The 14,908-nt window shown below is 30.8% G+C and overlaps 2 protein-coding genes across 2 annotated transcripts; both read right to left on the bottom strand.

The window, feature by feature from the left end:
* Positions 1 to 213: 213 nt before the first annotated feature.
* Positions 214 to 2,181, bottom strand: LOC108482717 (SH2 domain-containing protein A-like). Its single transcript, XM_017785838.2, has 3 exons — positions 2,060 to 2,181; positions 1,356 to 1,544; positions 214 to 513 (listed from the first exon to the last, which is right to left on the bottom strand). Exons 1-3 carry the CDS (start codon positions 2,126 to 2,128, stop codon positions 223 to 225), a joined length of 549 nt encoding a protein of 182 aa, XP_017641327.2. The 5' UTR covers positions 2,129 to 2,181; the 3' UTR covers positions 214 to 222.
* A 2,197-nt stretch (positions 2,182 to 4,378) lies between these two features.
* LOC108480889 (probable disease resistance RPP8-like protein 2) lies at positions 4,379 to 12,101 on the bottom strand. The gene is given in 6 exon segments (XM_053021023.1): positions 4,379 to 4,604; positions 4,690 to 4,729; positions 4,835 to 4,931; positions 5,111 to 6,985; positions 10,830 to 10,904; positions 10,980 to 12,101. Coding segments are annotated over 3 exon segments (2,853 nt in total). The 5' UTR covers positions 11,914 to 12,101; the 3' UTR covers positions 4,379 to 4,604; positions 4,690 to 4,729; positions 4,835 to 4,931; positions 5,111 to 5,141.
* Positions 12,102 to 14,908: the final 2,807 nt, after the last annotated feature.

Genomic DNA, 14,908 nt, shown 5'->3' with positions numbered 1-14,908 from the left:
AAAAGATCACTTACGGATGATAAAAATAATACATTATAATACCACAAAAGAAAAGTGTAACTGCTATCATTTAAGGGTAAAACTTGTAGTAAAGAAATGTTTAGAACTCCTTGGTGTTTACCTTGCCACCAACAATATTCCAAAAGCCATTGTCTTCTTCAATATCAGAGATGGAAGACTCATCAATTGACAACCTTAGAGGTGGATCCTGGCATCATATTGTCACATTAGAGTTCTAAACCTTAAGGTAAACTTACATGCTATAGAAATCATCAAGGAAACATGAGAACTACAAGTAAAAGCCACCTTAACATACTGCTCCTTTATAGACAAGGTTGAAGGCAAGACTTTTGCAACATGGATAAAGCCCTGCAAATTACTATCACCAGTAATACCAATTAATGTCCTCTTCCTAGAACCATTTGGCATGGAGTTGTCATTTGACAAGGACGAGAGATGCAGCTCTCCTGCAATCTCCCCATTAATGTAAAGCCGCACAAAATCAGAAGAAACCTGACAAGAAAAGAAAAACAGAAATGTTTACATATATGGTAATAGCTAGTAAATAAAATTAGTATCCATCTATCAAGTATAGTTGAAAGTATACCTCAGTAAAACCTTAGGCGGAAAGCTACGTGTAATGCCTCCATTTCAAAGTGAAAAGAAGAAAAACAAACAGGAGGGATATGCAAATTGAGCACAGTTGCCTCAAACAACATTTTTCCTGCACCTATCAGATGTTAAATTTATCTTGTTTTTACCCCTTTTTCTTTTTTTCTCTTATGCCTTGGGAGGTTGGTCATTGGTGATGTACACTATATAACCTCACAGTTTCATACACACACTTGCCTAATTCCTCTTTGGTCTCTTTTTTCTTTTCGGTTCCTTCTTTTGGTGTTGCTCATTCTCACATGTTCTAAACAATCAACCACTTATCAAACCAAAACAGAATAGATAAATTGTAGTTATACAGGGATGGATTCTCAAAAGAAAAAGAAGGGGGGATGATGGTCTGAATCTGGCCTTGTTTTTACAGAATTTACATAGAAATGCTGTTTGTCTAGCCCCAATTCATTCGTATTCAATGTCAGTCCAATAAAATGTTTCAAGTTACACACAAAATAGATAACAAATGTAAGAGCCTATTATCCATGAAATCATGTTTAGAAACCCAGGCAACTAAACAGACCAAATAAATATAAGTCCATTTAGATCACTCATTCCCAAAACAATCTCAAACAATTCAAACATTATGGCAAGATGTTAAAGCAACATATGAAGCTACAAATCAAGATGCAGCTCTCAAACCAATCATGTCCTTATGTTAGTAATTCAGCCGGATATTAAAGGCATACCTCATATCCAACATGTATCCAGTTGTTTTGAGGGTGTTCAATCTCTGCGGACATTTTAGGAACTTCTGAAGGTAAATCAGTATTTCCAGGGCAAAGAGCTTCATTGAGTAGACAAGTCAATGGAAAAATCATCAATGTCTTTTCATTAAGAACAAGTAAAGGAGGACTGCTGTTAGTCTCTGCATATACCTATAAACAGAAAACAAATCAAGTTATTAAAAACAAATGGAAATTGAAAGCTCTAGTAAAGCTACATGATGATACAACTTTAAGGGGAAAAAATCATCACGATAATGAAATTGGGATGATGAGTGTTGCTCTAATAGATAATGAAATAGAGCTGAAGCAACAAAAGAAATTAAAAACCACATTTGGATGCAATTTTTTCTTATTTCTTACAGTTAACAGATAATGGCAGTTTCAAAAACATTCACAAAACCATTAAAAGAAACACTAAATTAGACATGGGTATTTTCTTAACAACCAAACAGCAAATTTTGAGTGCGGGAAGAATACAAAAAGGCAAAAGGAGCTGTTTTTAGCCCCCTTTTAACAATTACCTTGAACACAAACAATTTCTTTTAATAAAACTCACAAAAAAAATAAAAATAAATGAGCGATGGGTAATTTCCTTAATCCAAAAAAGGTTAAATTTTGAGAGAAAAAGAGAAACTCAAATAAAAAAGGAGCAGCAGCTTCTAAACCTGTTTAAGAATGGTGGAAGGAAAGGCATTAGAGTTGAAAATATTATCACGACTACCCAAAATAATCATTCTACCAAATGTGACTGTGATTTTGTATAGTATTTTGCAACATTTATATCTTAGCTACTGAGATTTTATCACGCCTTGAACTACAAATAGTTCGTTATTATTCTTTCGTATCCTAATCCAAATGACATAAGATATTTTATATATTTTATCATTGAGTTTTATAACGAAAAGAATTTTATAAATTTTTAACATTGGGTTTTACAATATTTCTCTCATGTCGAACTTATATTTAAAGATTTGGACATCTCCACGTGCACACATACTATGTTCAATTTTTTCATTGAATCCGAATTACATTTCAAGGAAAAGATGAGTCCAAATAAAAGTTGTAAACTAGAATTTCAAGACAATTGAAATAAGATAATTTGATTTTGTACTGAAAGAGGTTACAACTGCACTTTAAATTTATTGAGTAAATATCATTTGAATTAATTAAGTGGATTTGAAATTTTCAATCCATTAATCTAAGCATGGATTTAGAATCTTCGATTCCTTTGAATTCTTCTTCTTTTTTTTATTTTTAAGCTTATTATCATCAAGATATTGTTGGTAGATATAAAAAACAAATGTTCCAAAGAATGAGAACATGGCGAACCAACTCGGTTAAATCTCGAATTTGGAATCTTTGATTTCCTTATATTCCTTTTATAAAGCATAGCTTGCTAAACTATCAATTGTTGATAAAAAATCCAATTGTATCTTCTTTCTTTCTTCTTGTTTGATAAATTTGGAACTTCTAGATTATATTTATCGTATGATTTGATTTATTCTAGTTAATTTTACAAATAAGATATCGTGGATTACATGTATTAACATGTTATTAGCTGGTAAGAATTAATTTTTCCTATTTTTTGCTTCGGAAGTGTAGGGATGAAGTGCAACCATTGTACTTATATCATAATAAAGATTATTGAGTTAAGGATGATCATACCGAACGACGGAAAGGATTACGTTGAATACCAATCAACTTGCACAAAATGAGGAAATATTTGAAAAGGGAAATGTGTCCAACGTACATATATTCAATTTTTTCAAAAATATGTATATATTAAGGACATCATATTCTCTTTATCTTGTATCCATATCCAAATATATATCAAACACTTATATTTAAGGAAAATGAAGAGTAGAAATGACCATAGACAACAAAGTGATGAATTTTACAAGAGAAAAGCATGGTCTTGCTTTGGCTTCTAAATTACATTTTGTACATTATAATAAGGGTAATCTACAAAAATAATCACTTTTGTTTGCCTCAGATTACATTTTAATCACTTATGTTTGAAATGTTACGTTTTAGTCACTTATGTTAGTATTTTGTTACGAAATGATCACTCTACCGTTAAGTTCCGTTATCTCTCTAACAGTAATCTTACGTGGCAGTCCAACTAGATTTTAGATGCCAACTTAGATTTCTAAATGGGATAAAAATAGATTTTTAACTAAAAAATTTAATTAATTAAAATTTTTAAACCTAAACCTTAACTAAAAAATCTATTAATCTCCTCTTTTTAATTTTTCTTCGGTCTCTTCTTTTTCTCAATGTTTTTTTTTTTCATTTAATTGGAAAAACTATTATTAAGATCAAAATAGTTAAAATCAAATTGACTACTTCATAAAGATAGATTCAATGGAGTGTTTAGGTATGTCTTCTTTGCATTCATCTATCTTTTTTATTCAATCTTGAAAAATAAAAATTAAATTTTGTTTAATAAAACCCTAAATTAAAATTCTTGATATGAATATTAACAATTAAAAGAATTTTAAATAAAAAAAAAGGGATACCCACAAAGGGATTGTGAACAAACAAGCTGATTTAGATAAAAAAAATCGGATTGAGAAACTAATTATTCAAGAACGTGAAGAATTGAAAAATACAATGATTAGGAACAAAAATGATTACCGTCTTCTTATTTATCGACAACCACTTCATTTTAAGTTTTAGAACATAAATTTATCAGTGAAGAAGACATACTTGAACCCTCTATTGAATCCTCTTTTGTTTTCGTACGTGAATAAAAAATTTTTATGATAATAACTTTTTTAGCTAATTGAAAAGAAAACTAAAAAAAGGAGATGAACGATTTTTTAATTAATATTTAGGGTTTAAAATTTTAATTAATTAAATTTATTTAATAAAAAATCTATTCTCATCCCATTAGGAAATCCAAGTTGGCACTTAAAATCTAGTTGGACTGCCACGTAGGATTACCGTTAGGGAAATAACGGAACTTAATGAAAGAGTGATCATTTCGTAACAAAATAATAACATAAATGACTAAAACGTAACATTTCAAACATAAGTGACTAAAATGTAACCTAAAACAAACAAAAGTAACTATTTTTATAATTTACCCTTATAATAAAAAGAGAAAGACTCGAGCAAACTTAAGTAGAGAAAAAAGAAGAAAGCACCGCAACCCAAACAAATAAAAACAAGGCTATGTCGGAACAAAGGTCAGTGACGTCTCCTTATCTGCAATTTTATGTTTTAAAAGACAAAAATTAATGTGCAATTAAATTAGATTGAAGGAAATTGAAATGGAGGAGGGGTTTCGTACCTTGCTAATCCAGACGCCTCCCATTCTTCCAATACCATATCTTGCAACCATTTTATTGTAATTTGAAGAAAACAACAAACAGTCAACCAGTCTGATTTCAATAACCATAGATATATACAAGAGAGAAAATAATTCCAAATCTCACCATGTAACACACTTTCACACGCTACTAATAATTGGAGTTTTAAATATAGATTTGAACCAGTGAATAGCAGTAGCAGGTGAAAAAATGGCGTCTTTACCTGAAAAGCAAAACTAAATATATCAATGTCTGAGTGACTTCCTTTGACTTTTAATAAATGTAATTATTCATGGTGTGTTGACAAATTGAGTGAGAATGTGAGACATTGTCAAAAACGGAAGATATATAAGAAGCAAAGAAAGTAGGAAACATTTCCTAAACTAGAGGTTATGAAATTACCTCTCAATTATCAATCAATCTAGTAGTTCCACTATTGGAATATGATAGAAGGAACATGTTTGACTTTGTATAAATCTTCTCCTCCTTCCTCCAATTTAACTTTGAATGACTTTGGCATTGATTCAATCTTCAGTTCTTTGAGGGTTGTAATGAACCTCAATCCCTCTGGAAGCATCTTCAACTTTCTGCATTCCGCAATCTCCAATCGCTGAAGAGAAGGCATGGCTCCTTCATCCACCTTCCACTCCTCCAATTTGCCTACATTCAGAAGTCTTAGAGACTCAAGTCGTGGAAAACCCTGTGCAGAGCAACACATTTCATTTACTCCGAAACTTCCTTCGACTTCAAGAATCCTTAAGTTAGGTAGCTTCTCTAGTATTGGAATTGGATCTTTCTCAAACTTGCACCATTTCAAATGTATGTAAGCGAGATGTGAAGAGAAGTAGTGATACTCTGGTAACTCACCCATCTCAATCATCTTTGCATCTATAAGCAACTTGCAAATACTTGTACAACCTGAGAGGAGGTGGGCCAAATGTCTTGGATTTATTGGTCTGGCTATCCAATTGCTAACAATAGACAAGGAATGAAGATATTTACTTCCGATTATGGGTGGATTCTTGCCCAACTCCTCCTCATTGAAATTTTCAATATTGAAGGGCGAATTCATCACCAACTCTCTAAGATTTGTCATGTTGATAAGATCCTTCAGATAACAATTCTTGGTGTTGAAGTTCACAAGTGTTAGGAGTTCTCTCAAAGTACCCAACTTCAACTTAGTTCTGCTTTTACATCTGCGAGGGAGATATAAATGTCTTAGTTGCTCCATCCTCCATATCACATTAGGTACATGAATTCTTCTCTTTTCAACTCTTAAATCCAAGGTTTGCAAGCACCTTAAGTTGCCTAGAGATGATGGAAACTTTGACCATTTGAAGTCAAAACTCCTTAGACTCAAGAATCTTAAATGGATGAGATTACCTATATCACTAGGTAACTTCCACCCTGCAAAATTATAAGATCTTAGCTCACAGTTTAGGACTCTTAGCAATTTGAAGTTGTTGAACATGTATCTCCAAATTCCCCAAGCTTTAAAAAGGTCGCTACAAACTACCGAAGTCACCAGAATCCAAACAAGTGGATTCCAAACTTCATCTTTATGTTTTTCAATGTAATTCCACATTTCCAATAGCATAGATTTTTCTAATGCCTCCTTCGGAAAGAAATCATTAAAGAACAAAAGTTACCGAATATTTGGACTTTTAATGCATTGTATGAAAAAAAACTCATGCACAGAAACCCTACGAACCTTCAGAATCATAGATAATGAAGATGCATTTGATCTATCAACAATGAAGACAAAATTGTCTTGTTTTGCCTTTGATAAGCAAAGATCTCTCATCAGATCATGCATCTGAATCGTCTTGACCTTTAAGGTTGCCACATCTCTTTCTCGTACTTGAATCATGCACCTTTTCACAAGCTCCATTAAATAAGATTCCGCCACATCTTCCGCAATTTCCCCACCGTCTCTTTCTTCTTGCTTTACTGACACAATACCTTCAGCAACCCATAATTGAATCAATCTATCCACATCTATCTCATAATCCTCCGGAAAATGACTTAGATAGAGGAAACATGGTCTTAAATAAAGAGGCAAATAATCATAACTTAATGCTAACACATCCTCTGGTCCTTGATCTTTGCCTCTCCTCAAGTATGATTTCACATTGTCAGATATCTTTTGCCATTCGTTTAATGAATTATTTTTTGTAGCTAAAATTCCTCCCAATACAACAATGGCTAATGGAAGCCCTGCACAAATTTTAACCATGTTCTTTCCTAGCTCTTCTATTTCCGCACTGATTGTATTTCCTGTATAAAAATTAAGAATAAATTTAAAAAGAATAGGAAAATTAGGAATTAATTTAATTAGATAAAAGAAATGTAAAAGTAGATAACCCAAACTTAAATTTTATTAATTTATCAAATATTTTTAATATAAATTCATCACTTACAAAATTTAGTTAACAACACCTACCTTAATAAATTTAATATTCTAAGTAAAATTTTATTGCGGTTATCAACTACACTAAAAAAAAAAATCTATTTGAATACTTTGAATACTTTATGGAACAGTCAATACTAAATAAGAAACTTCACTCTAATTAATTTAAAAGAGATACAGATAAAATAAATATATAATTCATTATCCAACCTGAAATCTAAAAAAGTAAAAATGATAAAAAACAAAATTTACATATCTTTTTAAGGGTTGTTTAGAATAGTTCATGCGTTATGGTTTTACGACTAATATTTAATACTCCAATAAAAGAAATATTTAATGGAAGAAAATACTTTCAATGTTTGAAGAATGATATAAAAAAACAATTATAAAGTGAGATATAAAAAAACTATTTGATTTTAAATTGTGTTGATCCAGTTTGGAGATAAAATTATAAAATTTTACTTATATTGTACAAGTTAAGTATACAAAACAATTAAATTAATCCTTTTTTTATGATTCTAACAAGATTTTTTACCATAATTATTGGGAAATTATTAAAAGGATTTTTCTGAAAGCTACCTACTAAGAGTTTTTTAGGGAAGGAAATTGCTGATGGGTTTAAATGAGATTCAGATTTAATTCCGAATACTATATGTTTTATTAATGACATTATTCAAGCCAATTTTTTTTGTAATTTTGCCTATAAAATTATATCGTGGATCATGGTGAATACTTTGAAAGGAGTTCTAGGGGTAGTGATTAAGAATAATCAAAGTACTTTTGTGGTAGGTAGACAAATACATGATAACATCTTAATTGCACAAGAAGTTTTCATCATTTGAAATGGAAGAAGAGGGGTAAAAAGTGTGAGGTTGCTAGGAAGCTACACATGAATAAAACATATGATTAGAGTGGTGGATTTTGGAAGCTATTTTAAGAAAAATGAGATTTGCTTTAACATGGATTGATTGTTATAATGGAGTGTGTGAGGAGTGTTTCTTACATTTTGCTTATTAATGGTAAATCTAGTAGAAAATACTAACCATCTAGAGGTCTAAGGCAAGGTGACCCTCTATCACCTTACCTCTTTCTTATTTGTTTGGATGTCCTTTCTCCTATAATTATTAATAGAGTCGAGTATAGTTTTATATCTAGGATTAGCCTTAGTAGTCATTATCTTGCAGTGTCACTTTCGTTATTCGCGGACGATTCTTTATTGTTTTTGGAAGCTAATTCGTTAGATTGTAGGGGAATGATTAACTTGATTCAAGAATATTGTGCAGCTTCTGGACAAAGGGTCAACTATGATAAATCAAGCAAAGTTTTCAGTGTGAATACTCCCGAAGATATTAAAAGGTTGATTCAGGAAGAGACTAATATAACGGTGGCAACTAATTTGGGCGTCTACTTGGGGGTCCCTTCTTTGTCTACTTGAGGCATATCAAAGATAAGGTCTACCAAACTTAAGGACTGGAAGTAGCAAACATCATCTTTAGGGGGGAAGGAGGTTCTTATTAAAGCGGTAGTACTCGTACCAATGTATATGATGCTTTGTTACAAATTTCCTAAAAATATTATGCGGAAATGAATTCAGCCTTGGCTGGTTTTTGGTGGGGAAGAAGGAAAATGAGAGACGTATTCATTGGCAAGCATAGAGGAATCTTACGACACCCAAAGATGTAGGGGGCATGGGTTTTAGAGAACTTGAATTATTTAACCTTGCTCTGCTTGCAAAACAGTCTTGAGCCTTGACTGATAATCTAGGATCCTGATGCTCTTTGGGCTAGGATTTTAAAAAGACTTATTTCCAGAATTCTAATTTCCTTGAAGCTTAAAAGGGAAATATTGAGGGATTCTAAAAGGACTTTATTTAATTCATGGGTGTGGAGTAGCATTCTTGAAGGAAAAGAGTTTTTAAAGGAGACTTTGATTTGGCAGGTGCTAAATGACGAAAGCATCCACATGTGGAAAGATAGAAGGCTGCTGGGAGTTAAAGATGGGAATCTAAAGCATCCTGGAAATATTGAGGGATCCTAAACAACAAGCGTTGCTAAGATAATTTGTTCAGAAGAACTTAAATGGGACTTCTCCGGTATCTCGATTTGGTTAGAAGATATTGAAATTGTAAAAATTTTGAAAGTTCCTCTTCATGAAACAGATGAACAAGATAGATTGGTGTGGCCATTTACAGCTGTTGGTCAAAAATATTCGATGAGGGTCTATTTAGTATTGCTTTTAAGAAGCACTTTTGAGACAAACAACACTTTTTGAACAAAAACATTCCTAAACAAACTATTTTTTGAGAGAAAAAGTACTTCTCCTAAACTAAAAATTGGCCTACAAGTACTCTTTTTCAGAAGCTGAAAATTTTAGCTTCCCCAAAAGTGTTTTCTTTTTTCCTAAAAGTACTTTTAAGAAGTATTCTTAAATTAGAGGGAAGTCTAAGGTATAAGGAGTTGAGAAAGCACTATGGAAATGAGTCTTCTTTACAACTTTCCAGCTCTCACTCAATTGATAGGAGCACTTGGAAAGCTATTTGGAGCTTACAAGTACCAAACAAAATTAAAATTTTCTTGTGGAAATTGTGTCATAATGTTATTACATCTCGTTTTATTTCGTGGAAAAGAAAGTGTGTTTCAAACCCAGTTTGTTTATGTGGTATTGAAGATGAGACTGTTGAACATATTATTCTTAGTTGTAATTGAGTTAGGGGAATAGGGTATGAGGCTTGTTTTGGTCTTCAAGTGCTAAGGGATTGAATTCAATTATTTGACAGATGGTTCTCAAAGTTGTTACAAATGCCCTGTATGAGGGAGGAAGTCAAAGTTAGAATTGTTTTCACTTGCCTTGTTTCAAGGGATCCTCTGTTCAAACAATAACTTTGATCGAACTGGGAAGTCGACAACTTGTGTTGATGTTTGGTAGAAACCACTAGAAAGTTGGGTTAAAGTTAACTGTGATGGGGTATTTGACACCTCAACAGCTTGTGCCGATATTGGAGTAATAGGCAGAAATTCAAGTAGGAAGATGCTGGATGGGATTGGTAAAAGGATTATAATGGATTCATTTGAGGTTGTCGAGGCTAAAGCTATGGTTACAAAGATTGAATTAGCTGTGAAGAATAAATGGACTAATGTGATAATTAAAACTGACTATTAGACTATTGCTTCAAATATTGAGAAGAAGAGTCAAGATCGAAGATGGAGATTAAGGTCAGTCCTTCAAGTTTTTGATAAGCTGGTCATGAAACTTTTTTCTGTGAAAGTCAATGCTATTAGACGAGAAGCCAATATACAGTGGATTGGTTTGCTAAATAGGGCCGTAAGGAGATGTGCATTTTTGGTTGTTCGAATCAACTACCATCTTCCTTGGTCTTTATTTTTCATAAGGATGGTTTAGATGTGCATTTTTGGTGGTTCAAATCAACGATGGTCTTTATTTTTGATAAGGATGGTTTACTTGCAGCTTCATCTTTCTGATCTAAGGATCTAGAGAGTACTGTGGTTTTCTCATGTTAGTTTATCTTTTCGTGTTTTTTTGGAATTTGTATGTTTGTTTGTTCTTTCCAGGATAAAAATTTTTGTTGCCAAATCATATTTCTTAAAGGAAAAAAAACATATAGAAGAATAGCACGAAAGTGCTTAACAAACTAAACCAAACATATATGTATATTCATCATGGTAAATAATTCTGCAATTTAAACATTGTTACCTGTAGAATCTCTTTGAGGAAATACAATCTTTTGAAACAATTCCCAACTTTGTTCATTGTTTAGGCAGCGCAACTCTGAAACAATATACATAATTATTTTCCATAAAAAGAACAAGAGTACTCAATTTTATCAACTTAGGAAAATTTTACCTCTTTTGTCGGCATTTGAAACTATTCCACTGTTTCGAGAGGTGAGCAATATCTTGCTATGGCTGTCCCCTACAACTGGAAAGGCAGGTTTTAGATTATCCCAAGTTTCAATGGTCCAAATATCATCAAGTATCACCAGACATTTTTTATCCTTCAAAATGTTGAATAATTTCTCTGCTAATTCTTCATCTCTCTTCTCCCTGTCGTCTCTATCTAATTTTTTGAAACAAGATAGAATGTCTTCCCAAACTTTTCTTCTCTGGCATTGTTGAGAAATATATACGAAAGCCAAGTGATCGAAATAACCAATAACCTCACGATGCTGATATATTTTTTTGGCAAGAGTAGTCTTTCCCAGACCACCCATGCCGCATATTGAAACAACCCCGCTGCATTCACTTCTCTGATCCTTAAGAATTGAGACCAGTTCATTGGTATCATCAACCAGTCCAACAATATTATCATCCATAATATGAGGATAAGGCCGTCTTGATTCTCGCCTTTCAGTTGAAGAACTTGATTCTTCTTTTCCGTCCTTTAATTCCTTTACGCCATAGGCCTGTAGTCGTCGGACCAAGTCGTTGATTCTTTCTATGATTTTCTCGATCTTTAACCTAGTTTTGTGGAGTGTCCATCCCTCTTTCAAACAGCAGGCTGACGTAAGACAACCTTTGTTTTTGGAGCCAATCTTGAGAGCAAATTCCTCGACAACATCCTCAGCATCATAAGCAAGCTCTCTGATTTCAGCAACCCAAAGGTGAATCCTCTCATCCGTTGATTGTTTTGTCTCTGCCACCATTAAGGAGCTCTGCATCCATTTGAGCTCTGTTTGCAGACGATCAACTTGCTCCTCCACCCCCCATAGGTATATGGCTTCCTCAGTTAGCAGCTTGCCAATTGTTGTTACTGCAGATGTCACAGCAGACCAGGCCATTATAGTGAGTGAGCTCAGAAAATTCTTTAAAATCTTTAATTTGGATTTCAAGATGTGACTACAGACATCTTGCTGGGAAAACAATGGCAGGAGGCAGCTCTTAATTATAGCCGGTCTTAAAAGTTTTATAAATATTTTATTTTTAAAGTATATAGCCTGTCTTATTTAATTGGGAAAAAGACGGAGTAGGAAAGTGATTGGAGGACATAATCAACTCACTTTCACTTTATCTAATACTAACCTTTATACTTTGATGATCCATAGTATAAGGCCTTTACATACACCGTATATACATTTTATTTGCCATCAGAATGTATATTTATAATCTATAATCTATCTATAATATATAATAGTACAAGTTTAGATAAAATTTTAATATTTTCAAAATCCAACCATTATAGAAATCAATAATAATAAAATTTATGATTGCATTGGTTCAATCGACTTACATTAAATTTATTTTTATTTTTAAATTTTGAATTAAAATAAAAATTTTATAAATATTGAAATCTAAATTTGTGAATTTTTTATATAGGATTAAATTGATATAATATCTAAATATTAGAGTACTAAAATTGTTATTAAATCAATAAAAATATTTCACATAAACTTTCTGTTTATCATCTAGTGGTAACTAACGAGAGAATGACAATATTTGATTCTGAAAAATTTAGTGACTAAATTAGAAAAATTAATACTCAAATTATCAAAATAAAACAAACGTAATAATTTAGTGACCATTTTATAGTTACCATTAACATATATAATATAAGTCATCAACCTTTAATTAAGGAAAAAGAAAGACTAACGAAAAAATATGTTTACTGTTGTAAAGTGAGGATTACAAATAAATAATAGAATTATAAATTTGAATAAAAATATATTTACTTTTAAAAAGTAATTTAAGCGGAACCTTCCCCGTTTTCCTTTCTTTTTCATTTCCCTCTCATCCCACTCGTTTCAATAAACAGCTTACACTTATTTGGCAAAATTTGAGGTTAGTCCCTGTACTTTAATTAAATCAATTTTAATCTCTATTCTTTTTAAATTAGTTCCTTTTTATTTAATTTTAAAATTTTAATCCTGATCTAAACTATATCATCATTGACAACCAAATGCATTGAGTTGTTCGATGATAGAAGGTATGGTATAAAAAAGTGATAAGAATTTTCTCATCTTTTATTTATTTATTTATTAAAATACTATCCTAATCTCATTGAACTTTAAATTTTTTTATTTTAAGTAAGTGCTTCCCATTTTATTTCTTCCATGCCTTTGGGAATTTTTTTTTAAGCTCTTAAAATTGTGAAATTGTAAAAGTGCCCACCAAATCATTTTGTTTCCATATTTTCGTTAATTCTAAGATTCCTTCCATATTTTATGTATCTTGATAAGATCAATATTTATGGAGCTATGATTGGTATGATAGCATGTCTTATTTAATTGGGAAAAAGGAAGACTAGGAAAATAATTTATTTTAAAATATAAAATCTGTCTTATTTAATTGGAGAAAAGGAAGACTAGGAAATTATTTTATTTAAAAGTATATTGCATGTCTTACTTTTTTGGGACAAAAAAGGAAGACTAGGAAAATAAAAGCAAGAATTTTTTCCAGGTTTGATCTTATAACGAGTTTTTGGCAATTAGGAATACATTGTGATGAAAGATTCAAGACAGTATTTTATATTTTTGATAGATATTTCCAGTAAAAAGTAATGTCATTTGGACTAAAAATTACTCTTTCACTTTTTCAGAAAGTAATGATAAAGATTTTTTATCTTTTAATGAAAAATGTTTTAATTTACATTAATGATATTTTACTTTATAGCAAAGATGAAAAATCCCATGCTCAACTCCCAAAAAAGAAAGACTAGGAAAATAATTTATTTAAATAATTTATTTAAAAGTATTTAGCCAGTCTTATTTAATTGGAAAAAAGGAAGACTAGGAAAATCCCATGCTGTTATCTTTTAATTGTTATTTTTAAATAAATATTTCTCGATAAATTTTAAAAGGATATGTATTCGGGTTAGATTTGGACTAAAAAAATTTACTCGAGATTCGACTTATTTAGAAAACAAACATCGATTTTTATCCAAACTTATATTTTGAATTTATATTTTTAGCTGAATCCTTTTATTTTTCATACGGACCTGTAGAGTTAGTTGAATGATCTGACTATGAACAACTCTATATATAATATGTTTTTATAGTCAAAATGAGATATGCAAAATAAATTTTATGTATCAAATTTATGTACGATATATAACTCCTATTTATGTAATACATGATATATATATATATAACAATAATTTATGATTTTATGTAATACAAAATAAGAGAAAAAATTCTCTAATTTGATGTATTGATACAAAACATTTTCTAATTTATGTAATTGAGTAATGTTTTGTGTAAATTTATGTAATTAGATAATAATTTTGAATGGTGGATGAACCTGAAACAAATTTATGCAAAGATAATTGCAAAAGAAAGGACTTTATATTCTATCGGAATATATATACTATTATATTTTTGTATTAAATTAAATTATAATTTAAATTTTTAAATAAAATAATAGTGAAATTTTGTGTATATATATGCTTTTTACCACCTATAATTTAATCAATGAATAAATCATTTAACATAGTGGGACATAATTTAGTATGGATACTTAATTTATTTCAGTTTATTTTAATACACTTCAAAATTAATAAAAATGTTTTGCAAGTGAAATGGGTAAGTGCATATTAAATATTTTATTTCATCATTTAATTTTTTTAAAAGTTATTTAAATGATTTTCTTCTTTTGTGGTTGCTTTACTTTTTTTTTTTTTTTGTAGTTAAATTTCATCCAACAATCTTCTAAAGTTTTCGATGCCTGCAATTGAAGTGGTTTCAGTTGTTTGACAACAAAACTAGTAAGTATAAAAAGGAATATGGATTTTCCATGTTTTATTTTTTTTTATCCTAATCTCTTATTTTCAATTTAATTCAA

This window comes from Gossypium arboreum, chromosome 11, assembly GCF_025698485.1.
Source record: "Gossypium arboreum isolate Shixiya-1 chromosome 11, ASM2569848v2, whole genome shotgun sequence".
Classification (NCBI taxonomy): Eukaryota; Viridiplantae; Streptophyta; class Magnoliopsida; order Malvales; family Malvaceae; genus Gossypium; species Gossypium arboreum.
This window is presented reverse-complemented; position numbering and strand designations above follow the sequence as displayed.

Coding starts and splice junctions, on each gene's coding strand:
- LOC108482717 (XM_017785838.2), bottom strand. CDS start 2,128: ATGATTATTTTGGGTAGTCGTGATAATATTTTCAACTCTAATGCCTTT. Junction 1,545..2,059: donor CTTCCACCATTCTTAAACAG/GTTTAGAAGCTG, acceptor TTCTGTTTATAG/GTATATGCAGAGACTAACAG. Junction 514..1,355: donor GGATACATGTTGGATATGAG/GTATGCCTTTAA, acceptor TTTTCTTGTCAG/GTTTCTTCTGATTTTGTGCG.